At 58.1% G+C, this 27383-nt stretch overlaps 1 protein-coding gene and 1 long non-coding RNA gene across 12 annotated transcripts in view; one reads left to right on the top strand and one right to left on the bottom strand.

Moving 5' to 3' along the window:
* Positions 223–10480, top strand: XRCC3 (X-ray repair cross complementing 3). Of its 4 annotated transcripts, none has more exons than XM_018066014.1 (9): positions 223–292; positions 2553–2627; positions 2904–3027; positions 4999–5136; positions 5225–5437; positions 7404–7558; positions 9080–9292; positions 9364–9410; positions 9493–10480. In XM_018066014.1, the coding sequence occupies exons 3-9, from the start codon at positions 2973–2975 to the stop codon at positions 9695–9697; spliced, it is 1026 nt and encodes a 341-aa protein (XP_017921503.1). In that variant the 5' UTR covers positions 223–292; positions 2553–2627; positions 2904–2972; the 3' UTR covers positions 9698–10480. The 4 variants fall into 4 exon arrangements, with proteins under 4 accessions (XP_017921503.1, XP_017921502.1, XP_017921500.1 ...); XM_018066013.1 differs by having other exon boundaries at positions 2863–3027; XM_018066011.1 differs by lacking the exon at positions 223–292 and having other exon boundaries at positions 654–2627.
* Positions 8148–27383, bottom strand: part of KLC1 — a 67033-nt gene continuing 47797 nt past the window's right edge. Inside the window, exons 13-17 of one of the 8 annotated variants that reach the window (XR_001919855.1) lie at positions 23400–23561; positions 19195–19245; positions 17090–18543; positions 8654–8726; positions 8148–8430 (exon numbers count right to left, since the gene is read on the bottom strand). This is a non-coding gene — a long non-coding RNA (kinesin light chain 1). The remainder of the gene's footprint in view (positions 8431–8653; positions 8727–17089; positions 18544–19194; positions 19246–23399; positions 23562–27383) is intronic. The other 7 variants (XR_001919856.1, XR_001919857.1, XR_001919858.1 and 4 more) reach the window with 7 other exon arrangements.

Raw genomic sequence — 27383 nt, 5'->3', positions numbered from 1 at the left:
CTCAGAGCACGGACCAATCGGTGCCCGGGATCCGCCCCGCCGCCGCGTGCTCCAATCGGCGCAAGGGCACCTCCTCCGCCCCTGCGGCCGGCCACCAATAGTCAGCGAGAACCTTCCCAAGCACGCCCCGCCCCTTCGGGGCGACAGAGACTTCGGATTGGCCAGTCAGTCGGCGACGTGGGCTCCTCTTCTCTTCTGATTGGCGCATCCGGCTCGGGGCGCCCTGCGCTCATTGGAGGAGGAGGCAGCAAGGGGTGGGGCGGTGCGAAGGAGCTCGCGGGGCGCGGGCAAGGTGAGGACGCGGGGTGGCCACTGCGGTCCCGGAGCTGCCGGAGGCCGGGGTGGCCTTGGACACAGAGACCGCTGGGGCGCGGGCAGGGCTCGGCTGGGCGCCCGCGCGGCCCTGCTGCTGGGATTCGCGGCGGGGGCCGGCTGGCGCCTACCCAGTGCCCCGATCGGCGGTGCGCAGCCGCGGACGGGCAGGAGGGACCGCGGAGCCAGGGCCCCCGCGGGTCCCGGGCGGTGGGAGGGGGCCGGGCGGATGCCGAGCAGGGATGGGACGGAGGGCCTCGGTCCCGGGGCGGTGAGCCCGCGCAGCTGCAGGGCCTGCTCAGGCTGTGCGTCCGCGCCGGGGCCGCGGGGTGGGGCGCGGAGGGTGGGGTCGGGTCGGGCTCAGAGTGTGCCAGGTGGGAAGCGCAGGTGTGCGTGGGTGGCAGGGCGCGGCTGCAGCGTCCCCTGGTCTGTCAGGACGGCCCGGGCGGGGGCCTGCTGGACATGCAGGCCCGGGGGACTGGGGAATGAGTGAGTGCTCAAAGCCGCAGGGGCTGAAAAGAGGAGAGGTTCCCAGATGAGCAAGAGGGTCCTGCGAAGGGAGCGGGACCAGAAGTCCAGGCTGGCCGGCTCTAGAGAAACAACAGTGCTGGCCTAGGCAGGGGAGGACCTGTGTGGCCGCCCATGGGGTCCGGTGAAAGCTCCCTCCAGCAGCCCCGGGATGAAGGCGTGCTCATTGGCGCCCTTTCTGGGAGGGGAGCAGGAAAAGAAAAGAAACGTCTTGAGAGGGAGCTGGACACCCTCAGGCGGGTTAGCCTCTGAATTACCGAGTTCTGCGGTCCAAACAGTTCCCTTTGGAGTTGTTAACAGATGGGCAGTGCAAACGCAGGGTCAGGGGCTTAGAGCCCAGGCCTAGACCTGCACCCCAGGCCACCCACTTGCTGGCTGTGTGACCTGAAGCTTGTTGCTTAACCACTCTGTGCTTCCGTTTTCTTGCCAGCAATATGCGGGTTGTAATACTTCTGGTGTGACGTTCATACCTGTCACACACTTGGACTTTTTGGTAAATGTCAGCCCTCAACCTTTGATGATTTTAGAGCAACAGCCTGGAGCTGTGTGTATTGATCCTTTTCCTGAATTCAGAGAAAGAATAACAGTTTCAGTTTGTGAGAATTTGGCCAGCTGCCTCCCCCAGGGCTCCTCCCACCCGACCCAACCCCGTCTGGTACTGGGTGGATTGGAGAGGCGCTTAGTGCATCAGTTCAGAAAGATCTTCCCTCCTTCTCCCATTGAGTTCTTAGTGTGACTCAGTTAAAGACGCCAGGAACCTGACTGTTGTCCCCAGAGTGGGGGTGGGCCCATCCCAGCCTGTTAGGTGGCACAGAAGTCCTCAGGCCACCTGAGAGCCCCAGAGGCACTCGAGAGTGGTTCCACCTGGGGAGGAGTCTCGTGTTTGGCCCAGGGGTTCACATGCCTTCACGCTCACTCAGCAGCAGCACCTGCTGCTGATTGTTCCCTGAGACCCGTGCACGCGACGCTCCCGGGGGGCTGCCCAGGCCCGCCCGTGCCCACGCTGAGTGCTGCAGGGCACACGCGTGTCCCTGGCGGCTCCACCCGGGGCCCTCGGTGGGGCTCCTGGGCCCGTGTCAGGTAGCAGCAGGCGCTTTGTCAGCGGGCACTCTACTTGGGCTCGAGGCCCCGTGGGTGGTCACTGCTGGCTCTCCTGTGTGTCCAGCTGCTCTCGGGATTGGGTTTTACATCCAGGCACTCCCCGGCCGAGTCCCTGCACAGGCTTCCCTCCCCTGGTCATTCAGAATCTGGACCTCCTGCTCCCAGAACTGCCTCTAAGGGCCCGGGGCCACCCCAAGACAGCTGATGGGTGCTGGGTAGCCAGGCCCTCGCCCCTGACCAGACTGGATGAGGGGGTGGGTGGCCCATCTCTCGAAGCTTCGGGGGAACCCCATACCGTGAGGGCCAGCAGTGTCCGTGCGGAAGGCCAAATCCACGCTGTGCTGCACCCCTCGGCGTCGGGAGCCCCGGGGGGCCCTTCCTGCTGCTGCTGTTGGCCGCTGGGCGCGGCCTCAGCCGAGTGGCCACAGCCTGGCATGGCCGCCCTGCTGCCACCCCGCCCACCATGCAGCCCTGGGCCGGGGGCCAGGGCGAGCTGCAGGCCAGGTGGGCAAGGTGTCCGCTGTCCTTTGTTGGAGCGGCTCAGTGGTCACGGGGCTTCTGACCTCCCGGGTGCCCATAGGATCCACCACTCGCCTTCCCGCTCTCTCCAGATCCCCACGGAGACGCGCTCAGGGGGGAGCGTACGCCAGGGAGTGCAGCGTGGGCCCAGCACCCGCGCCCCAGAGGTGGGTCAGGGGGGCTAGGGCTGGGACACAAGCCCGCTTCTCACCTTCCCAAAGCGGATGAAGCAGGGTGACCTTCGGGGGGGTGGTGCTCGGGGGTTCCTGAAATGCACGCCAGGGTGGGCTGAGCCCAGGCTTCTGAGTTCCTGGCGAGAAGAACCTGGGGCTGATCTCAGCGCTGTCCCTGGGACGGGGGACCTCCCGAGCCCCGGGCCCCACAGTTGGCCGCTCCCCCCAGGCTCAGTGGCTCCGCTGCACTGGCCTCCCGGGCCGCTCTAGGGGGAGGCCGGCACGTCGGAACTCGTTTCCCAGGGCAGTTGCCCGTCTCTGGTTGTCCCTGCTGAAGAAATGGATTTGGATCGGCTCGACCTGAATCCCAGAATCATCGCTGCAGTTAAGAAAGGTGTGTTTGCCACTGTTTATGTGACGTGATTGTGAGAAAGTGTGCCGTGCACTTGCACGCACTTTATGGACAGCGGTTTACAGGGTGGCCTGTCCGAGCCTCGGGAGCCCTCTGCCTCCTGGCCCCGGACGGCGCCTGAGGCTGGCCTGTGCGGGTGCTGTCTTCGTTTACTTTCGCTGCAGCGGCGCACACGGCGTCTGCAGTGAGGTGGGGCTGGCTACCCCTCGTGAGCCTTTCAGCACTGCGTTTCCATCTGCGTCAGTTTCGAACGCTGTGCTTCTGCTGGGTCTGACTTTCGGCTCCTCACAGGCCTCCGTTTCGGGGGTGAGAGCTGGCTTCCTTGTGCCCCCTCTCCCCCGACTTGGTCCACCCACCTCCCTCAGTGGGAACGCAACCTGGGCCACATCAGTCATCAGACTTGTCACCGGGACATCACGGCTGTCACAGAACCTGGGCTCACGGCCGTTTCCTTTCTTGACCATCTTTGGTTTTCCCCAAAGTTAGTGCTTGCCTCCCTTCTCATGGGCGCGTTTCCTGTGCCTTCCAGTCATTCCCACACCTCGCAGGATGTCTGTCAGGCCGGCCCACCCAGTCTGCTGGCGTCTGGGCACATCCGTCCCCAGGCTGTACCGACTCCTCCACTGCCTGGTGGTTCCCACACACCCCCATCCCCCATCCTGTTCCCCATCCCGTCCCGGCACGCCCTCCGTCTCCGCCCCCCGTGGCTGTGCCCTCCATCTCCGCCCCCCGTGGCTGTGCCCTCCATCTCCGCCCCCCGTGGTTGTGCCCTCCATCTCCTGGTTGTGCCCTCCATCTCCACCCCCCACGGCTGTGCCCTCCATCTCCGCCCCCCGTGGCTGTGCCCTCCATCTCCGCCCCCCATGGCTGTGCCCTCCATCTCCGCCCCCCGTGGCTGTGCCCTCCATCTCCGCCCCCTGTGGCTGTGCCCTCCATCTCCGCCCCCCGTGGCTGTGCCCCCCATGGTTGTGCCCTCCATCTCCTGGTTGCCCCCTCCATCTCCTGGTTGTGCCCTCCATCTCCGCCCCCCACGGCTGTGCCCTCCATCTCCGCCCCCCATGGCTGTGCCCTCCATCTCCGCCCCCCGTGGCTGTGCCCTCCATCTCCGCCCCCTGTGGCTGTGCCCTCCATCTCCGCCCCCCGTGGCTGTGCCCCCCATGGTTGTGCCCTCCATCTCCTGGTTGTGCCCTCCATCTCCGCCCCCCGTGGCTGTGCCCTCCATCTCCGCCCCCCATGGCTGTGCCCTCCATCTCCGCCCCCCGTGGCTGTGCCCTCCATCTCCGCCCCCCGTGGCTGTGAGGATGCTGGGGGGTCAGGCACTCGGCACTGGTGGGCGGTGCACAGGGCTGGGCTGCTCCTCACTCCTGAGGCCACGTCTTTCCCTTTGACCCTCCGCGAGCAGAGCAGAGCAGGGTGTGTCTTTGAGGCCGTTCAGGGAAGCCGGCTCTCACGGCCCCGTAGCTGTGCTGTTTGTCCTCTGTGTGTGTGTGTGCTCTTCTCTGCCCTTCTCTGGATCGACTGGATGTATTGTTAGCGGGGTTTTTTCCTGCTGGTTTAAAAATATTACACTGATCTAAACTCAGAATTACTCCCTTTCCTCCCAAACACCAGCTCTCGGGCCTCACCCCGTAAAACCCGCCATGGTGCTGCTCACTCTCCCTCTTCACTCCCTGGGCGCAGTGGGCGTTCGTTTGGGTCCCTTCCTGCGGCCCCTCCCTGGCAGTGCACACGCAGGCCTGTCGCAGATGTGTCTGGAGGCCACTGCTCCCCGCCCTGGGGACAGGCCCCTTCCCCCCTGACCTGTAGTCCAGGGGTCCATACAGCTTCAGGGAGCAGGTGGGCCGACTGCTGCCCACCAGGCCCCCAGAGCTGAGGGTCACCCACTGTCCCCGCGTCACTGTTGCCACGGGCACCGCGTCTGACTGTGTCCTATGACCGGTTCTGTGATTTCAGCCAAACTCAGATCAGTCAAAGAGGTCCTGCATTTTTCTGGGCCAGATCTGCAGAGACGGACCCACCTCTCTAGCCCTGACGTGCGGCTCCTGCTGAGGGCGGCTGCCTTGCTCCTGCGGGGACACAGCATGTGCACAGGTGCTGGGGCCCCGGCGCGGGGGCCTGGACGGGGTGCCCACGGGGCTGGGGCCCTGGGCTCACCTGTCTCTGCCCCCTCTGCCCCCAGCGCTGCGCCTGCTCCGGCAGGAGGGGCCGTTCCCCGAGCAGTGCCAGCGCCTGAGCCTGGGCTGCCCCGTGCTGGACGTGCTGCTCCGCGGCGGGCTGCCCCTGGACGGCATCACCGAGTTGGCCGGACGCAGCTCGGCTGGGAAGACCCAGCTGGCCTTGCAGCTCTGCCTGGCAGTGCAGCTCCCGCGGTGCCACGGAGGCCTAGGGGCTGGTGAGTGCCAGGGGTGGGGGTCCCGACCTGCTGGCCCCAGGGGGCCGTTTCCCACGTTTCCCATCTCTTCACGCTCAGAGGGCCCCCCTGCCGGCTGAGCTCAGAGCCTGGGACCTGCCCACGAGGATGAGCGGGCCTGCAGTGCCTGTAAATGGGCGTCCCCTACAGGGGACTGACCCATGGCCGCCGTGACCACGTTAAACATGGGTCTGTTGGACGACTTGCTGAGAAAGCGGCTTCCCCGAATCAGATCCAAAAGCCCTAATTTTGAAAGATGTGGTACCCACCTCTGGACGTGCACAGGCACCATGTGGGCACCAAGGGCTCGGCCGTGTGGAGAGCGCACAGACCGCTCCGGGACGACCCGGGGTGCAGGGCGCATGGGCAGCCCTGACCACTCAGAGCAGTTCTGGCTCCTCACCCCCCGCCGTCTGAAATTCTGTAGGAGCAGGACCAGGTCACAGCAGGCTGCACGCTCACAGACGGGCGGACTTTGTCTTCACTGCGGCACGAGGGCCTCTGGCCGCGGCAGCATCTTGCCACGGAGTGTGGGCTGTGAGCACACAGCTTTGGGCACACAGCACCTGGGCTCAGCCCTTGTGGCCCAGGGCTTCCTTAGCTGTGGTTCTCAGGCACAGCAGCAGCAGCTCAGAGGCTCCAGAGCACAGGGCATGTGGGGTCTTCCAGGACCAGGGCTTGAACCCGTGTCCCCGGCGTGGCTCTGAGCCACTGCACCACCAGGGAAGCCCCTGACTTAGTTACCACCCTTCCATCCGACGGTCACGTGGCTTGTTCACGCCTTCTGTTAGCACGTGGCTCCGGGTGGATGCCTAGGAGTGGTGCTGGGTCTCATGGTAGCTCCGTGGTTCCAAAGACTCTTAGCAGCCGCTGCGCCGTCTCCCCTCCCAGGAAGGCTGGAGGCGGTCCCCAGCCCCCCGCATCCGAGCTGGCCCTTGTCCCTCTGACCCAGCGTGGGAGCGTTGTCACTGTGGCCCCAGCTGAGTTCCCCTCGTGAGCAGTGGTGCTGAGCGTCTCGCCACGAGCTGCCACTCACCTGCGTGTCTGGAGCAATGTCTCTTCCCATCTTCTGCCCATCTGAACCCTTGGGTGATCTGTCTTTCTGTGACCGAACTGATAAGTGATCTTTGTGTCACGTGGACACTAGGCTCTTAGCGGATACACAGCTCACAGTGCTCTCTGGAAGCTGCTCCTCACTTTCTCGATGAACTTTTGAAGCTGTTCCTCACTTTGATGGTGTCCGGCTTCCCTGGTCTTTCTCGCCTACGCTCTTCGTGTCGTGGGTAAGGACCCACTGCCTGACCCGAGGTCCGAGATTCACGCCTGCACCTTCTCCTAACGGTGCTGTGCGTTGGGCTCTCGTAGCTGACCCAGTGTGAGTCCGTTTTTTATGTGGTGTGAGGCACGAGTCTGATCTCGTCCTTTTGTACGTGGGCGTCTGTCCATCTGTCCCGCTGCCCTTTCTTAAAAAGACTGCTGTTTCCCACTGGACTATCCTGGGGCCTCTGTGGAGCACCTGTGGCCCCTCGCTCTTTCCAGCTGCGGGACTCGGCCTGGATCTTCCGGAGAGGGTTCAGGCCCCGGCGATGTATCGCCAGCGTTTTGACGACTGGCTTTTCCAGGCACAGCAAAGACAGTTCCCTCCACGTAGCCTGGAACTGTGGGAGGAGCCTGACAGTGGGATCTGGGAACCTCTGATCCATGGGGCCTGGGAGGGGCCCCCCATGTCTGCAGGAAGGGGTGTTTCTGAAAGCGCAGGCCCCTGAGAACGCCACCCACTCCCACCTGAGACGGCCAGGGGGCAGACCCCCAGGGTGACATCCTGTTGGCCAGGTGGCAGGCAGGCACCGGCCAGCCCCGCCCTGGGTCAGAGGGGAGGCCCACGGGGCAGCGCAGGAAGGGGGCTGTGTGCTGGCCGCTGGCCGCTGACCGCGCCGCGGCCTCCCAGGGGCGGTGTACGTGTGCACAGAGGACGCCTTCCCCAGCCGCCGTCTGCAGCAGCTCATCGCCCAACAGCAGCGCCTGCGGGCAGACGTCCCGGCGGACGTGATCTCCAAGATCAAGTTCGGCCACCAGATCTTCATCGAGCATGCGGCCGACGTGGTGAGTGTCTGAGGGGGAGCCAGCGGGTCGTGTACACAAAGCCCGGAACCATGGTCAGGCCCCGTGCCCGCCTGCGGGGGGTCACAGCCTGGGGCCATGGGTCCCACTCAGGCCAGCGTTATTCAGTGCCTGGACTTGGGGATGAACTGGCTGTCCTCTGTGTTGCTGCCAACCTTGGCCCCGAGGAGACACACCACCTCCTGCCCTGAGCAAACCCCTGCGTCCCCACCGGGCAAGTGCCTCCAGCTCCCATTCACCCGGCTGCAGAGATGCCCACTGCCCGCAGAATGGGGCCCGCTGCCCCGGCCGGAGTCGAGTGGGGTTCTACACCTCTGAAGGAGGGGAAGGCCCCCTCGCAGCCCTGGGGCCCCAGCTGGACAAGCCCCTCAGACTGCTGGCCGCCGGGCTGGGCTGCCAGGGTGCTACCATGTCTGGAAGCCGTGCCTGGAGAGGGGGCGGGCAGCCAGATGGGGCCGTCATCTGCGGCTGAGTAACGAGGTGGAGGGCTCAGAAGGGAGCCGGGCGGTGGAGAGCAGAGTAGCATGCCCCCCCGGGCCCTCCCCCGCTAGAAAGAATGTCAAGTAAAGGATAAGATGTATAAAGTTTAATTTTTAGAAATTTACAGTAAAGTCCATGATCACACATAGCCCGGGGCAGGGGCAGAGCAGCGGCCCAGGCCGGGCAGGTCGCGGGCATGCAGGCTGTCCTGGGCCCCGCAGTGTGAGGCGTAGCAGGGGCAGGGCGCTGGGATGGGGTGTCGGTCAGCGCTGCAGGCACTGCCCCAGGCCCTCCAGCCTCGTGACCTTCACGGTGTCACCGGGCCCTCGGGGTGCACACAGCAGCTCAGGCTGGACTCCTCCATGGCCGCCTCACTGCAGAGGGGGCGGAGGGTCAGGGCTGGGGTCAAGGCCCCCACCCACGGGGCTGCGCCCGGCAGTGGCTCAGGCAGAGCCGCTGCCCTCTACACGCCCGGGCCGACACCCCTGCGCAAGCAGCCTCGGGCCCAGGGCCCCTCCGCCTCCCGGGGGACAGGGTCTCCGTGCCCGGCCGCTCTGGGGAGTCCCGACCCCGCACCCCCTGGGTGACGGGACTCACGCTCAGGCTGGCGTCTTCCAGGCCACTGCTGCTGCTGTCGTTGTCCACAGAGAGGGGCTCTGCTGGCGGCGCCCTGCGGGTGAAGCACAGAGCGGACCTCACTCGGGGCGGGGACATGGGCAGGCAGCTCCCGGCAGTCCTAGCGGGGCTGGCCCCCAAGGATGGCACAGTGCCAAGGGCCCCGCTGCGCATCCTGGTGCGTCGCTGGGCCCAGCCCGGGGGTCTGCACGCCGGACGCAGGATGGTCAGGCCCTGCGCCGCGCCCCCCTGGCTGGGTGTGGCGACAGGTCAGCCTCGGTGATGCCGCTGGGTGCAGGCGGCAGGCAGTGCCTGGCTTGGGGCCACGGACGGCCCCGGCGGGGAGAGGGGCAGGGCAGGGCGGATGGGGGGCCCTGAGCGGGCGCTGACGGGCCTCCCGGCCCTCAGGACACCCTGCTGCAGTGCGTGAGCGAGAAGGTGCCGGTGCTGCTGGCACGGGGCATGGCCCGCCTGGTGGTCATCGACTCCGTGGCAGCCCCCTTCCGCTCTGAGTTCGACAGGGCAGCCCTGGCCCTCAGGGCCCAGCGTCTGCTGGCACTGGGGGCTGAACTGCGGCGGCTGAGCTGCACCTTCCGGAGCCCCGTGCTGTGCGTCAACCAGGTGGGCCTCCCCCCAGCCCCTGCGGGGCCGGGCCGGCGGGGTCCCGTCACTGACCGCTCTGCACCCTCCAGGTGACGGAGGCCATAGAGGAGCAGGACTCGGTGGCCGGGCCGCCAGGGTGAGCGATGCCCTGAGAACGGGGGGCTCGGGGGGCGGGAGGTGCTGGTGCCACAGGTGACGCATGGTGTTCCCCATCTCAGGACGTCCCCAGCCCTGGGGATAACCTGGGCCAACCAGCTGCTCGTGAGGCTGCTGGCCGACCGGCAGCTCCCTGAGGAGGTGCCTCTCGCCCCGCCTGGCCGCACGCTCAGGGTGGTCTTTGCCCCCCATCTGCCACCCTCATCCTGCTCCTACACGATCACCGCCGAGGGCGTGCGGGGTACACCTGGGACTGTGTGCAGCTGACCGCAGGGTCCAGGACCCCCCTCGGAGTGGGGAGCTGCCCCTGCTGCCGAAGCCGGCTCGGCCCGTCTGCGGAAACCCCCTCTGGGCCCATGAGGACTCGTCTCCAAGGGCAGCCGGTCCAGTGTGCTGCAGTGGCTGGGGCCTCGGCCCTGGCCTTGTTGGGGGCAGGGGGTCCACTCCGGCAGGAACTCCTGCCCAGACGCACCTGCCTCCCCCACGACGGCCGGCGCTTCTGCTTGGAACACGGTCCTCTGCTCAGCCTGGCCACAACCATCCGGTTTGGAAGCACGAGGCCCCACATTCACCGAGGACACGCTGGCCCAGTTCTGGAAGGGCTGAGTCACCTTCGCCACGCCTCTGCCCACCTCCGCCAGGCAACCGGCCCAGCGGCTGCGGACGAACGCACACCGGGTGAAGGCGCCCGCCGCCCCGGGCCCTCCACAGCACTGGCTCTCTGCTGGGACTCCCTCACCTGACGGCCACCCTCTCACTCCTCTGCTCGCAGCGTGCAGGCCGACCCCTGCCCCGACACGGGCCGCCCCTCAGGGTTACGGCTGGGCCACCAGCCCTGGCCATCAGCACTGTTGTGTGTTTTTCTAGGACAGGACGATCCATTTCCAGCTTTCATCATGTTTTCAAAGTAGCCTGTGACCCTAAAAGGCCGAGTGGCTAGTGTTAAAATACGAAAAGCTGCTTTCAGGGTTGGAGTTTCACAGAAGAGCCTTTCTGCAAAGTACAGGGACTTTACAACAGGAAATAAAAGTTTTTGTAATTAACTATGAACAGTTCCAAGTGATTTCCTAGGCAAGTCACAGCCACAGTGAGGAAAAAGAACAGGAACGGCCGCCCCGGTCGGAATACAGACCGCCCCACGCTGCAGAGGTGCGGGCCTGCACGCGCGCACCCACACGCGCCCCGGGGACCACATCCATCCGCCCAGCTGACGGACGTCCCGGGGAGCCCGCCTGTCCCCAGCTCTCAGCCGCCCACACCCCAGGGACAGCCAGACGGCCCTCGCAGGCCCACGACCCCGAGGGGTGGCCCCACACCACTGTGGGAACCACCCTCGTCCCCCGACGTGCTGGCGAGTTAAAGGAAACAGCACGCACATCTTTGGGTCGGGGATCCCATGGAGGCTGTGTCTGTCTGTCCAGTGACTGCGCTGACTTGAACCTCACCTGGGCTGGCGCTGAGTGCCGCTTTAGTTTCCAGAAACCCCAGGATCACTATATCGCTCGAACACAAGCGCAAATAGAAACCCATCAGAGGCCGGCCCCACACAGACGCAGCAGGCCTTCCCAGGAACTGAAGTCTGACGCGCTGTAAACCCAGTCCTCAGGGAGGCTGCCTGGGGATGCACTATTCCTAGCAGTCTTCTGACCCAACAGACAGGAATATTTTTAAGCTTCAGAAAGTAACCAGCTGAATCCCTGCAGCCCCCGGGGGAGGGGCAGGAGGCTGGAAGGCAGGTCCCCCGACCTTCGCCCTGACACGCGCCTGCCCTTACATTCCCGCGGACATTCTCAGCTCCTCCACAGCCTGGGGCGAGTCTGACTTGTCAGAAACGATGTAGAATTGGGTGCTGGCCCTCAAGGGTCCCCTCACCAGGAAAGGAGGGCGGGCGGGCGGGCGGGCGCCCCCCCCCCCCCAGCTGCCCTCTGAGAACTACATGGGGCTTCCCTCAAAGATCAGAACAGGGCACCCCCCACTGAACGGCCACTCTCAGCAGCCCGGGCCCGCTCACCCAAACACTGCCTCCACGCGGCCTTGCAGAGACCACCACACCCTTAGGAAAGGGGCCAGCGGGCTCCACGCCAGGCCAGGGTCACCCCAGGGCCCTGCAAAGGTCTCCACCAGCTGGGAGCGTTCTGTCCTCAGCCCCATGCTCGCTCTTTCTGAACACCCTTTGTTTTTCCAGAGACCGCGGTCACTAAGGGAACCTGGGTGGGTTTCACACGTCCTGAATCAGGTCCGCAGCTGGGAGAAAGCATGAACGCAGCGGAGGCAGGGGCTGTGGCCCCTCCAGGCTGTGAGGTGACAGACACATCGCCCCCCACCTCGACAGGCACCTGAAGGGGCCACAGTGCCCACGTGGGGACACGGCCCTGCTCTTCCTCTCCTTTCCAGCACCTCTGGGGAGCACTCAGAACGCCCTGACCCCTGAGCGGCTGCAGCGCACAGTGGGGTCAGGAGCCCCAGCCTCCGGGGAGGCAGAGGCACTCACAAGCAGGCCCTGTGCAGGGTGGCCCGTTCCTCTGTAAGAGAAACTCCCCAAGTTTAAAGCCCCACCTCGCTGTGACGAGACCTCAGGGGGCTGCTGCCGCCCCCTCCCCTGCTGGGGTGGAGGACGCCCCCAGAGGGAGCCCTAGGAGAGCCCCAGGGAGGCCCACCAGCTGACCCAGGCGGCTCATGAGGGAAAGGCGGCTGGGAGCGTCCCACCTGGTCAACAGAAGATGAACCACACCTGGAATCTGATGGCACCAGGACACCCACCCCTCAGACCCGCCTCAGCGAGCACGCAAACCGCGCTCAGCGGGCATCACCTGGAGTCGCCCTCAGCGAACCAGCTGGCCCTCATCATCCCCTCGAGCAATCTCAGGGCTGATCTGAAAACGCTTCAGAACCACCCTGTGTTACTTAACCCTCCAAAGAAGAGCTTTGAAAAGGAAAACACGAATCTCCACGTGCCCGGGGCCCAGGAGGGGCAAGGGCTGTAAAGGGCCTGCCCGCAGCCACCAGCCGCCATTCCTGTTCTCCAAGGGCATGTTTAAGGCTCCGTCTCAGTGAACAGCCTTAACACAGCACAGCTGAAAGCAGCCTTCAGAGCTGGGCAGAGTCGGCGGACAGCGGCCTGGCCGTCGGCTGGGCAGCTCGTGGGCACGGGCTGCAGAACATAACGGAGCTCAGGAAAGGAGGCGGCCCTGAAGGGGGAGGGCCCTGGCCAAGCGCTGAGGGTCTGGGCGTCTGCCTCTCCCGGGGGCCTGGCACTCAGAGCCCTCGAGCCTGCCAGACAACGCCTTCGTTCCTGCATGAGAGCAAGAGGAGAGGTCACTCTCCCCAGCACCTCACAGACCCCGACCTCCGTGGTCCTGGCGCTGACTCACGTCACAGGAGTCCTGCCGCTCAGACGTGTATGTGCAAGAAGCAGGAATCAGGTGAGAGGACTGTATCAACTCCCAAACTTGTGAAAACAAAGGGTCTTTCCGTCACATCCTCACCAGGAACGTATCCTCCAGGCCCCACACAGCCCCTGACCAGAGGGAGCAGGAGTCAGCATCCCAGACCAGAGGCCTGTGCACAGCCATCCCGGGTGCTGGGGGGAGTGGGGGGTCAGCACCCCTGACCAGAGGCCTGTGCACAGCCACCCCGGGTGCTGGGGGAGCGGGGCTCAGCACACCAGCTGGCCCTCCACCGCCTAAGGACATCACAGTCACCAGGGGACTGAGGCAACTGGGGGCTGGGTGCAGTGCCCAGGACGCCTGGTCCAAGGGACAGCTGCCCACCCCAGGTCACAGAGGGGCCAGGGGCCCGGCCCCACATGGAAGACAAAGAGGCCACGTCTGATGCAGAGGGGGGTGCCAACAGTCTCTAATGCAAAGATGGCCGCTTCGCGTGAGGCGTGGACAGGTGACATAGTGACTATTCATCTTCGTAAAGTTTCAGGCAATTTTAAAACACTGAGCAGCTTAGCCAGATGTTATATTAGTTACACACTCCGGCGCTGCTGGAGGCTAAAATCATAAATAACACACATCAGCACCTGGTCAAGCTTTATCATTACTTTATCATTTGGCTTTTAATTGGCAATCGACATTCCGAAGACCATTCATGCGCCAAGAGTGTGCCCAAAGGGAGCCCTGCCACAGTTCACTAGTTCGGTCCACGCCGACGGTAAGAGCGGCACCATGGTGCCCACTCGTCTGGGATCAGGAAGGCTAAATGCTGACAGGCTGTGCTGAGACTGCAGCAGTGCGGAGCAAGGCCCGGCCAGCATGGGCCGGAAGGCCAAGCGTGCTAGAGCGGGGTGGGGCTCTTTACTTGGAAATGGTCTTCAGCCGCCTTGCCACCCATGCTAAGGACATTCAGAGAACTGGCTCGCTTCCTGCTGCACCGGGCCGGCGGGCATGCAAGGACAAACCATCGGCGCGTGAGTCGCCAGCAGTGGGGAGTGCAGCCAGGCCACCCCTGCACGGCCTGTCACCACGGGGGCCTGGGCCGTCCCTGACCAGGAGCAGGCCTGCAGCTCGCCCAGTTCCCAACACGAATGCCCCAGATATACCGTATTCCATACCCGTTAGATAAAAACTGCAGTTTCTCTGTCTTCCTCGGCAAAAAGCCTGTCTCGGATAAACCTCAGCGTCCTCAGAGCCTCCCGTTCTGAAGCCCAGCTCCTCCGGGAGCCGAGAGGCCCTGCCAGGGCCGCCCGCGGGCCCACAGACGCGGCCCTGAGCAACCAGGCCAGAGAGGGCCCCGCGAAGCTCACTACTGAGATCAAGTGCATGAGCAGACTATGTGTTTCATAGATTTTTCCACATTAAATCTAGGGACAAACAGATAATCTTTTATTAGTAAAACTCTGAGGCTAGGGTTTCTCTGCCTAGAAACCAAAATTTTAAACAAATTTCATGGCTTTGGATTTTTACGCAAAACACAGTGCTTTGTGCATGCATTTACTTTTTTCTTCGATTTGACACCTTTAAAATACTTAGCGTATCCTGCAAATTACCTACAATCTAAACTTTCATCATGGATAGCTATAAAATGATGCATTGCTTACTGCTACTATGGATGACCTCGAACAGAAAGTCACCTAAGCCGTAAAAGCTAAAAGGACCAACAGGGAGGGTGATCTTTAAGTGTTTTAATAGGATCAGTAACTCTGCGTCTGACCTGTTGACGTCAACAGGGACCACTGTGCTGAGCGTGTGGCCGTGAGGCTGAAGCGCAGGTGTGGAGGCTGGGCGCCCCGGACGCCCAGGGACAGCCGAGCGGCCACCAGGGGCACAGGCAGGGTGCCAGGCACACAGCAGGCACGTCCTGGCATCTCACCGAACAAACTACACCAGAAACAAAGCCTTCACTGACTTATCCCCCAAGTAAAACTCGCTTCCCAGACTCCCCCAGGACAGGACAGAGACACCCCCAGGAACCCCAAGGCCTGCACGGCTTTTCCTCTGTCCAGAACCTCTCAGGAGCAAAGCGCGGACATCTGGGCAAGCTTCATGATTCTCTGATATAACTGGCCAGCTAGCGTTTCCTAAGAAAGATACACCACCTTTGTGCTCAAACTTCTCTTTACAAGATGAGATGAAAGAGTGACTTGATGCCTGTCCACACCTCCTCTGAATCGCATCCTCACCCTGACTTAAACCCTCGGGGTCTGCAATGCCAAGGCGTCCTGGGCCCCCTGGACTGTGCCCACTGCAGGCTACACACCCTGCTCCCACGAGCCCCAGCTCGGTGCCTCTCTGTCAGATGCGGCCCAACCAGCAGTGGCATGAGCCAGGAACTTGCAGGAAGGGAAGACCCCCCGTGTGCCCCCGGCCCGTCAGAGACGCAGGGACGGGCCCTGGCCCAGGAGACCCTGCGGCCCGCTCAGGTTGGAGAGCTGCCCGCCCAGTGAGGTGAGACTGTTACTCTGATCCGGAAAGATTACTTTGTCTTATGGACTTGATGGACTAAACCTTCTAAATTTTTACTTTTCAAAAGCTCGGTAAGATGCCATCCCAAGTTATACTATGTATGAATATTGTTGGTCTGTTCCGATGTGGGCTTCATCCTTATCAGGCCTCAGCCTGGGCTCGCCTGGCCCTAAACGCCATGAACGGGCCACACCAGAGACAAACCATGAGCTCAGCCACAGCCAGGGACTCGGGACTGGGCTCCGCATTGTAGACAGGCTGTAAGACACCCAGACCCTCAGGCCCGCCGACATGTGGCCACCCCGGGGGGCGGCCTGTAGACACCGAATGCATGCTGTGTGGTCCCTGCACGCCTCAGAGCCGGCTGCGGAAGGAGTGGAAACTCGGCAGGCGCCCAGCAAGCGGCTCAGCCCTCCCAGCGTTGGGAACAAGAGGTTCAATCTTCCAAACATCAAAGGGGCAGGCAGCACCCCATCGTGTTAATTCTGGAAATCAAACAGGGGCCCCTCAGGACCTCCTTCCCTAACCACGCTTGTCTCCTCCAGGCAGGACCACCATCTGCTCGACAACCCCCGCGTCCAAACCCTGCAGCGGCTTCACAGTGGCTGTCGGTGGAGCTCACGCAACTCCCTGTGCAGACACGGCTGCAGACAGAAGCTTGGACGTAGGGCAACGGCAGCATCCAGACGTCCAACCATCCCTCTGGCCTCAAAGCCAGTGGGAAGCAAGTCCTCCAGCAGCCGAACCGCGGCGGGGGCAGAGCTGAGGCGGGCCCCTCTCCCGACCAGTGAAGCTCAGGCCCAAGGGTGGGGCTGGCGACACCAGGGGCCTCGGGACCCGGACCCTTCCCAAGGACGGAGGAACGAGACGGGACATGCCCGACAGCAAAGGGACCCAGCTTTACATTCCCACACATCACCCAAACGAGTAACGGGTCAGAGTTACTACAGCACTCAGCGTGAAATGCTTTAAAACTGAGGCATACTAAGAACCAACGTTCACACAGCAGGGACCGTGTTAGGGAGGCTGAGTCTCACAGAGCAGCTGACAGCAGAGCACAGTGCTTCTGCAAGAGGCGCGTCCAGAGAGAGGGAGCCGTCTACACCAGAAAGCACGCAGAAACCAGGCGGCTCACCAACAGTGACGAGAGGACAGTGAGCCCCTCCCTGATGACCCTCACGACAAGGAGCACCCTAGAAACAAAGTCCTCGGACAATTTAAAAGCTCTTGTTCAAAAGACCCTAAGGGTCCATCACTGAGACCCTTTTCTAAACGCATGGCAAAAGCTAAGGTTTTTTAAATCTCCAAAAGAAATTCATTGTAACAAAAAGTCTTGTCAAACCATTTTCTTCTTACAGTAACACCTGTATGATGGGATTTAATATACTCATAGCTGGCAGTTGATTTCAAAAGATTAAAACTGGCTTTAAAATTGAATAATGCATGATAAAAGAAAAGAAGTTAGTACACTCAGTATTTTAATATTAAATTCTTACTTTTCACTGCTAAGGCTTTCTTTGAGCATGTAACAAAACTAAAGGATTCCATAAATTTCTTTTAAGGCCTTCAGCTCTTTTAGCCTCTAAACAGGAAATTTAACAATTATTTCTCAACTTGTCCTGGCAAATAATTAGACTGCAATTACTGAACCTGCATGGCTACCATGTGGGGCTCAGGCTGGAGTGTGCGCCGAGGCTGGGGGGTGAGGAGGGCGTGGCGGGGAGGGGGGCGCGGGGCTGGAGATAGTTACCCGGGGTTCTTTGGTTCACTGTCTCGTGAACTTCCTCCCTTCAGCTTCCTAACCAGCTTCTCGCTGCTGCGTCTAATTGAAGCCCGGAGTTTGCTAAAGGAACCACTGCGTCTTAAAGACCCGGTGCCGTCCTGAAAGAAACGTGAACAAACGTGAAGCTGCAGGGGGTTCTCCTTCCAAGAATCCACATCACGGTCGACCTGCCGGTCTGTGACCTGCTGGTTATGACCCCTACAGAAATTACCAATTTACCAGGTATGCAAATACGCTTCAAAGTCTTCCCATTGTAAATTTCATTAGAGATAACCCAAAGAATATGAAAGCCTTTGAACATGAAAAAGCTTATTCAAACAAAAATAACAACATCCCCCAAAGAAAATTCATTTCATTACTGTTTTAAAACAAAAGATACACAGAAAGTCTCAAGGAAATTAAGGCAGCTTCTAGAAATATCACCAAAATCAAACTCCATGTGTAATAAATACGGAGGCACAGGGTCCACAGAACGGAGCAGGGCCCAAAGCACTTGGACCCGACACGGGCAGTGCCTCCAACAGCGCCTCCTGCGTGCGGCAGACACACTGCCCCTTCACTCAGCTTAAAGGACTGCTCTATTACCTGCGATTAGAAAGCAGTGGGACAAGGAAACAAAACATTCATCCTACACACTCGACTAAAAGCCCGTGGGCCTGTGCAGGAAGCAAGTGCACGTGCACCCAGCGTTCCCACTCGATTCAGACGGTAATAACCGAAACACGTGGCAGTATCTGGACATGAAAATCAAACACTCAAGAGTGAAAATGTGTACAGCAACTTTTATTCTCAGAAGGAGCCACCTGGTTAGATGTACAGGAGCCCCATCCCTCCCCCCTCTAGAAGCTCCGGCAAGGCCGCATTCCATGGAAAGCGTGAGAAGTTCTATAAGGCAGACAGACACCAAGACACAGGTCAGTTGGAGTGAGTTTATTAGAAGTTAGAAAGACACAAATACACAAATCACTGAACACTTAAAGATTAGTAGAGAAAAGCAGAATTGCCAAAATTCCACATGGAGACTACACAGCAGATTCTACTTGAGCACGATCCAAAGGGGAGCGCCCGGGAGAGCACATGCCCTACTCTGACAGCCTAGGAGGGTCACGGGCACCTCATGCCATGGCAGGGACACGGGGGACTACCAACTACCTCTCACAAAGGGGGCGGCGAGCCGCGCTTCGTCGTCTAACTCGTGTGTCACACAGTAGGTGGTGTATTAACACAGTCTGTATTACTGAGTACATATCTGGCAAAGCTACATGTATACAGAGATAAGGAGCCCCCGACAGGACAGCAGCACCGGAAGGAGTGGCCAGTCAGAGAGAGAATCCTAGGGATGCTAGACAGCGGTCAGCACTGGAGAGAGAGGAGGAGCCCGTCATGCAGGAGACAGCGGGTGTCGCGCAGGGCGGCTAGGCCTGTCAGACAGAAACGGAGAGAAAGCCCGTGAGCGGGCGGAGCACGCCCTCGAAGCGCGGCCCGGCCCACAGTATTTCTAGGTCACAGCTCCAGGGCGGCGTTCCAGCCGCTCCGGTCTTTGGGACTGCCTGCTGCCTGCTCCCGCCAGCCCCGGGGAAAGCAGGCCCTGGGCCTTCTGTAGGCTACCTTCGCTTCATCTACTCATCACGGCGAATCGTCATCAGAATAAAATCCAACAGTCGACAGCATGGACTGGCACCGTGGCAGAAATCCCCTTGATATGCAACCATGAAACGTCTTTCGAGTTACTGTGCATAAGGAGATTCCGAAATGAAAAGTACAGTGGCCACAGGGAGACTCCGAGGTGGGCGAGGAGTGCACTCACGCCAGCCGTGACCCGGGGACCCTGCAGCCCTGCGCTACACAGGGACCCCTGAACTCGGGCAGGACTTCCTCTAAAATACACTGGCATTTCAGACATTTTAAGACACACTGGCTTTCAAAGTTTATAGCACATTTTAAACATGCAGTTGATAATCCAAAGTTAAAGTAACTACGGAAGCGGATCTCCGCGGCAGCGCGCATCCTGGTCCTGGCCGGCGGGGAGCCCGCCCGCAGGGACCTGCGCCCGCCCACCCGCGCTGACTCACCATGCGATGCTGAGCAAGTCATTTAACCAGCCCGAGCTTCATCTTTCTCATCTTTAAAATGGAAAAATAAAACTTGTTACCAACTCCCCATCAGTGCTGGGAGGACAAGAAAACATCAGTTCTTGCTGCTCTTCAGAAAAACAATGTTATTAAAATGTTAATATAATTCTGTAAACAGTACAAGTTCTGTTCACTTCAAAATTCAGTGCTACACTATATAGAGTGTCATTTATAATACTCCTGTCCTAGACACTCGAGTACAGAAGAGTCACTTCACTCAGGTTCCAGAAGTGCCTCTCCCAGACACGCACACACACACTCTCTCCCCGCCCCCCACAGGGCAGGCTGGGGGGGACAGACCTGGGGAGGGGTGCCCGCCCTCCTTGCTCAGCCCCTGGGACCACCCCCTGGGACCCTCCCCTGAGAGAACCAACCCACCCAAACTGAGTGGGTTTCTACTCAGCACACACTTGACGGGTGGGAAGTGGCCCTGCATTCAACCTGGAAAAGTCTGGATCTCTATTCTGCCACGGAAGGATACCTGCATCAAAGAGTGGGCTTCTGAACAGACACTAACAGAACAAGGAAGGGGTCAAGAGCTGCACAGCAGTGCATATTAGCTACGGACTCAGGTGACTTGGTACTTTTAAACTCTTTTCCTTTGCTATGTTCTCGTTGTCTTCCTAATGTCATTTTTTAAAAATAAAAATTAAACTATTTGTGATGGACAGTATATCTCATTCCCAGTAATCCTAGGGAAAAGCTTACTGGGTAAGCAGCTTTCGGAATCATTAACACGGGGGGCAGCCTGACAAGAATGCTGATGTGGAGCGGGGCTCCTTCACAAGGACCCCAGCCGAGCACCCGGCCCCCAGGCTGGCGCTCCACCCAGAAGGGAGGCGTGCAGGGTTTCCTGGAAGCCTGGTGGGGCCACTGCCAACGCAATTAGCCCTCAGTCACAGCGCAGCCCTGCGGCTCTGCATGGCCCGCTGGGGACCCGGTCCAGGACGGACACACGTGGGCCACAGAGACCCACGAGGCCAGCGTCACCCAGGGAGGGCTTCTGTGCACGGACCGTCTGTGTCTTCAAGGGCAGGGCCATAGAGACTTATCCTGAGAGTGACTGCTAGACCTGAAGAGTCTACCTAAAAACAATGCCTGATGGAGTTACCTTTCCAGGTACTTCAATTATTATCTTTATGGTACATTAAAAAAGAACAGAACTGTACCTCTCTAAACAAATTATCTACCATGTTGAGAATCTGATCCAGAAACTTCACCGGAATTATTAAAACATGTCCAGCAGGCTTGCTGCTCTTGTATTTTAACAGCATACGATTCAGCTGGGTGCTGAGCCAGCCGGGCAGTGTCTGCAGGGGTCGTGATCATAACCCACTTGTCCTCTTTGACTGCCCTTCATGGTCAGTGTTTCTTCTGAGTGTTGAGAAGGCCTGGGCCTGGGGTCCTGTGAAAACCCAAGTGAGGGCTACCCAGCGCTTTCCCTCTGCCTTCCAAACGTTTTAAGGAGCACTGAAACCCTTCTGTTTTTGTCCACTTGGCTCATATTTCTTTATTTATTAGGGGACAAATTCTTTTAACCCGTGAAATCCTTTTTTAAAAAATTAAAATCTAACGTAAAACTCCAATATAAAATGAAACCTAAACAGCATTTTCTCACTGTGAGTGTGCGCCAAGTCCTTATGACGGTGAAGACAGAGGCGGCGGCTCGCAGGGTCTGTGATCTGAAGCGTGAATTGACGGACAGGCCCAGCCCTGGCGCCGCCTCAACTCTCAACCGATTTCTATCTTCTATCCTGACCGCGTAACACTGAGAAAGTCTTAATGCCAACAGGAACATGGCTGCAAACAGCAACAATTCTGCATCTGTTTGCCTTGGAGCCCCAGGGAAGCCTGCACTCACGCCGAGATGGCATCAGGCACTTAACCTCACACCTGGGCAGAGAAGGTGGGGACAGCGTGTGTGAGCCCCAAACCCACATGACGCTTACAACAGGCTCATCTGATTCAGCAAAGCTGAAATTAAAGAACACCTTAGGGTGCATAGGGCTTTCTCGCCTCTTCTTAAAACATATGCAGTGAAAATAAAACAAGCCAACTGCTGGGAAAGCAGCATGGCCCCGGAACCTCAGCACTCCCAGGGGGAGCCAGTCTGAGAGCGAGGCCCACGGGAGTGGGGTGGTCTCAGCGGGCTCTCGCTGTCCCCGCCCTGGTGAACTCTCTGCTTACTTGCTGCTTCTTGGAAGACCCCATTTGCGGGGTGGGGGGGGGGGGGGGGGGTCCTTATGCCCAAAGTGATTTTAGGCGCTGCACTGGATGACCTAAAGTCTAGATTCTTTTCAGCCAGGGAACCCACTGCCACGCCAGACGCCCTGGAATGGATTTCGTCAAAGACACAGAGCTGCTGGTGTCTAGGAGTTAAGTGAAAAAGTACCAGTGCCCACTGTGCGCACGTCCTGAGTGACAGCCTGTCCCAGCGAGCGGCAACGTGACACGGAAGCAGGAGCAGGCAGGCACTGGGCGGGGAGCGGGGAGCCTCCACCCTCTGCATCATGACTCCACGGCTCACCCCCATGGGGAGTGAGCAGCAGCTCTCCTCAGCCCGGGTCTCAGTCTGGAAGACTCTAAGAGAGCCCTGAGGTGTCAATGATTTTATCATCCCATGATGTCACTCAAATATTGACCTAGAAATACTGTCTCAAGAGAAAGCTCCCCCAGAACCTCACTCTGAGGGATCAAACCCCGCCCCCGGCTTCTCAGGACTAGCGGAGGGCGGGCCCTCCACACAGAGCGCGCGGACAGTAGCCAGCGCGGGGAGAGCACGGTACACAGCGCGGCTGGACGCGGACGCCCGCAGGGCTGCGCCCCGGACGAGGCCCACCGGGCGCGTGGCCAAAGCACATGCTGATTGGTTGTCTTGGCACAGGAAGAACCACAGCCAGGAAGCTGCCAGATAAAGACAGTAAAAGGCGCTCTCTCGCAAAGTCTGGCCAGTAATGTTCTGTGTAAAACGTCAACCTAGAATGCTGACCCTTGCCCAACTGCTACAGCCAGAGAAAATTCCAAAGAATAGACTCAAAGAGACAGACTGTAAGAAAGACCCTGAACTATTTGGCAAAACATCTGCACAGCTGTAACTGGTCAGACTGTACTCTTTATTGTTGTTTAGCCCAACTCTTTGCAGCTCGATGGACTGTAGCCCACCAGGCTCCTCTGTCCATGGAATTCGCCAAGCAAGAATACGAATACTGGAGTGAGTTGCCATTCCCTTCTCCAGGGACTCTTCCCGACCCAGGAACAGAACCCAGGTCTCCCACACTACAGGTAGATTCTTATCACTGAGCAACCTGGGAAACCCTCATCAAACTGCATTATATGACTTCCAAAACCAAAAATGAACACTACATCTGACTGTATTAGAAGTAAACTTGCATTCAACCCTCTCCCATAAAAGTGAAATTTCAAAAACACCAGCTCAGCATGTTACACCTCACTGGAAAACACGCAGAAGGCCGCATGCTCTCTGACAGCCCTGGAGAAGAGCAAGGGGAAGACGTTCCACGGAGGCAGAGTCTGCCAGGGAGGTGTCAGGTGTCCGATGCAGGCATAAGCTTGCGACCCAAAGGCCCCGGCAGGCCCTCCTCCAGGGGATCTTCCAACCTAGGGCCTGAGCCTGCATGTCTTGCGTCTCCTGCAGAGGCAGGCGGCTTCTTCACCACCAGCACCACGCAGGAGGCCCTGTCCTGTTCTCTTCTACAGACAAGTTCTATTTGGATCATCATCTTCCTTTGAAGGCTTGATTAATTCTAACAAAATCTACAGCAGCCTCGTCAGTGAAATTAGGAGCACTGAAGTTAGCAATGAAAATGGGTTAAGTTAAAAAAGCGAGTTAGTTCTCTGCCACACTAATCCTAACATTAAAATCAAACCAGATGATGGAGTATGCTTTAAACAACCAGGACACTCAATCAGCATTACGTGCTCAGAAGAAAGCCAACAGCTCTCACAGATTCCTAAAGAGAAGACAATCTCTTCAAACAAGGAACAGACTGCAGTATTAGCAGAAGATTCGAACTCACAAAAGGCTTAATTTGTACTTAGTTTGAGAAAAAGAGGCTGCCTACAGGTGAGCCGGGAGACGCCGGGCCGCGGCCGGGCTGGGCAGGCGCGCTGTGTACTGTACTTACCCCGTTCCACTCTACGCTCATACTCACTTCCTCCCCTCCGTCAGGGCCGCTCTCGTACTTGACCACGTCCGCGCTCAGGCTCTCCCGGCTCCGCCGCTTCTCCGTGTTCTCAGGGTCGTTCAGCACTTCGGCCACTCTCTGTTTATGAACATTGTCAAGACCCTGGAGGTAGGCAGGGGGACAAGGGTTTGACCCATCAGCGCTGAAGTTTTACTGCGGGTTTCTTTCCTCTTAGATTTTTTATTGAAGGATAACTGCTTTACAGAATTCCGTTGTTTTCTGTCAACCTCAACACGAATCAGCCACAGGTACACGTGTCTCCCCTCCCGTCTGAACATCCCTCCCGTCTCTTGCCCCATCCCGCCCCTCTAGGCTGATTCAGAGCCCTGTTTGAGTTTCCTGAGCCACACAGCAGACTCTCGAGGCTCTCTATTTTACACGTGGTGATGCGAGTTTCCTTGTTACTCTCTCCACGCCTCTCACCTCTCCTCCCCTCTCCCCACGTTCCTAAGTCTGTTCTGTTTCTCCACTGCTGCCCTGTAAATAAATTCTTCAGTACCGCTTTTCTAGATCCCATATATATAAGTTAGAATACAACATTTACTGTTCTCTTTCTGCTTACTTCACTCTGTATAATAGGTTCTAGGTTCATCCACTTCATTAAAACGGACTCAAATGCATTCCTTTTTACGACAATTTTCTTAAATTTACTGAGGTTTGATTTGTGACCCAAGATGTGGTCTATCCTGGAGAATGTTCCATGTGCATGTGAGAAGGTGTATTCTTCTGCATTTGGATACAATGTCCTAAGAATATCAATGAGATCCATCTCATCTAATGTATCATTTAAGATCTGTGTTTCCTTATGAATTCTGCTTGGACGAGCTGTCCACTGGTGCGGGTGGGGTGCTGCAGTCTCCTTGGACGAGCTGTCCACTGGTGCGGGCGGGGTGCTGCAGTCTCCTTGGACGAGCTGTCCACTGGTGTGGGTGGGGTGCTGCAGTCTCCTTGGATGAGCTGCACTGGTGCGGGCGGGGTGCTGCAGTCTCCTTGGATGAGCTGTCCACTGGTGCGAGTGGGATGCTGCAGTCTCCTACTATTATCGTGTTGCTGCCAATTTCTCCTTTCATGTCTGTCAGTGTCTGTCTTATGTGTTGAGGTGCTCCTGTGTTGGGTTCATCAGTTCAGTTCAGTCGCTCAGTCGTGTCCGACTCTTTGCGACCCCATGAATCGCAGCACGCCAGGCCTCCCTGTCCGTAGATATTTACGACGGCTCTGCCACCCCACTGGAGGGGTCCCTGGATCATTATGCAGTGTCCTTCCTTACCTCTTGTCATCTGCTTTATTTTAAGGCTACTCTGTCTGATATGAGGGTTGCTACTCCAGCTTTCTTTTGCTTCCCATTTGCATGGAGTATGTTTTTCCATCCTCTCACCTTCAGTCTATATATATCGTTAGGTCTGGAGTGAGTTTCTTGTTAACAGCATATATACGGGTCTTGTTTTTGTAACCATTCAGCCATTTTGTGTCTTTTGGTTGGAGCATTTAATCAATTTACATTTATAGTAATTATTGATAAATATATTCCTATTGCCATTTTCTTAATGGTTTGGGGTTGATTCTGTAGATCTTTTTCTTCTCTTGTATTTCTTGACTGTGTAAATCCCTTTAACATTTATTGTAAAACTGGTTTGGTGGTACTGAATTCTCTTAACTTTTGCTTGTCTGAAAAGCTTTTTATTTCTCCATCAATCTTGAATGAGATCCTTGCCGGGTACAGTAATCGTGGTTGTAGATATTTCCGTTTCAGTACGTTAAATATATCCTGCCAGTCCCTTCTGGCCTGCAGTTTCTGCTGAAAGATCAGCTGTTAAGTGTATGAGGTTTTCCTTATATGTTACTTGGTGCTTTTCCCTTGCAGTTTTTAATATTCTTTTTTTGAGTTTAGTCTTTGTTACTTTGATTAGAATGTGTCTTGGTGTGTTTCTCCTTGGGCTTATCCTGTATGGGACTCTTTGCACCTCTTACGACTTGATAGACTTATTTCCTTTTCCATGCTAGGGAAATTTTCAACTATAATCTCTTCAAAAATTTTCTCATACCCTTTCTTTTTCTCTTCTTCTTCTGGGACGCCTATAATTCAAATGTTAGTGCGTTTGATGTTGTCCCAGAGGTCTCTGAAACCATCCTCAGTTCTTCTCATTCTTTTTACTTTATTCTGCTCTTCAGAAGTTATTTCCACCATTTCATCTCTCAGCTCACTGATTTGTTCTTCTGCTTCAGATATTCTACTACTGATTCCTTCTAGAATATTTTTAATTTCAGTAATTGTGTGGTTTGTCTCTGCATATTTATTCTTTAATTCTTCGACCTCTTTGTTAACTGATTCTTGCATTTTCCTCCATTTTGTTTCCAAGGCTTTGACCACCTTCACTGTCACTGTTCGGGCTCTTTCCCAGGGAGCTGCCTGTCCCCTCCTTTACTTGGGTTCCTGTGTTTCCCCGTTTGTTCCTTCCTGTGTGTGGTATTCCTCTGCCTTTATGCTCTTCTCCTACTGACTGTGTCTGAGGTCGCCTTTTCCCAGGCTCCAAGGCTGAGCTCTTCCTTCCCTTTTGTCTCTGCCCTCCTATGGGGGTCCCGTGGTCTGTGTAAGCTTCGTGGGGTGAAACTTGTGCCGAGCTTTTCGTCTGTTCTTCCTCCGCTGGGCGAGGCTGAGTGAGGCGGCAGTCCTGTCTGCTGACGGCAGCTTGCTTTTTGTTTGCTGTTTAGACGAGGCGTCCCGCACAGGGTACTACTGGTGCATGGGTGATGCCAGGTCGTGCATTCAAGCGGCCTCTCCTTTGTGTGTGTTCTCACTACCTGATGCTCCCCAGGGCAAGTTCTCTGGTGGTCTAGGGTCTTGGAGTCAGGGCTCCCACCCCGAAGGCTCAGGGCTTGGCCTTTTGCCGACCTCCCCTCCTCCCACCAGCACTGGGCCATGGGTTTTGTCTGTGCGTCCACTGGGAAGACGGTCCCCAGCCTCAGAGACCTGTGTGGGGGAAGGTGACCTTCCTCTTGCTGAACTGCTGCACCGGCCTTCTCTTGTCCTCCACGCATCCTCGGACTCTGACCGTCTGACTCTAGTTTTGAGTGTCTATTGTGGATTTCTGAGATGACTAAACATATAGTAGGGGGAAAAAGCTCTTAAACCTTGGAGGGGAAGTGAGAACAGTCATTCTTAAGAACGTGCAGACTTGTACATTTCACCATATATAGATTTTTACCTCAAAGTTTAAAACATTATGACCAAATTCTGAGCTTCAGGTAATGAGGTGCATGCTGAAGTATTTAGAAGAAAGTGTACCAAGGTATACACCTTTGAAAGGCATCCAGAAAAAAGGCCTGAAGGACGGATGGGGAGAGACGCTCATACTCAGTCTAGCTGGTGAGCGCACGGGGACGATGTCTGGGGAGTTTCATCGCAAAGTGCTGGGGAAACACCCAGGCTCTAACACTTCAGCACCAGCTGCTCGGTGTTCCGCAACTCCAACACAAGTGTAAGGTGAAGACTCACGGATTACACTGTTCTCAGTACAACGCTTTAAGAAATTAGCCCCTGGCTTATGAAAGGCGTTTTCCGGGCAAACTCTCCAGCTCCTGAGAGACACTGGACGCACAGGCCACACACCTTACCCTCAGGGTCACCGGCGCACACCCAAGGGCAGCTCCCTGCGCCAGCGCCTGACGGCAAGCTTCCCACGTGTGCTCCAGAGCCACCTGATGGCCAGGTAGCGCCCACCTGATGTTCCAGATGGAACTTCCACCCAGACAGCGCACACAAACACCATCCCTTCACTGACCCTCACAGTTTCCTCCTTGAGGGGCACAACCCCAAACAGACCACACGCTGCTGTGACGGCCTCAGTGAAGTGGACCCTGGCCCTCCTGGCAGGAGAGGCCGTTCTCAGCAAAGCACCGGCAACCCCTTCCTCAAACGTCTGCAGC

This window comes from Capra hircus, chromosome 21 (assembly GCF_001704415.2).
Source record: "Capra hircus breed San Clemente chromosome 21, ASM170441v1, whole genome shotgun sequence".
NCBI classification, from domain to species: Eukaryota; Metazoa; Chordata; class Mammalia; order Artiodactyla; family Bovidae; genus Capra; species Capra hircus.
This window is presented reverse-complemented; position numbering and strand designations above follow the sequence as displayed.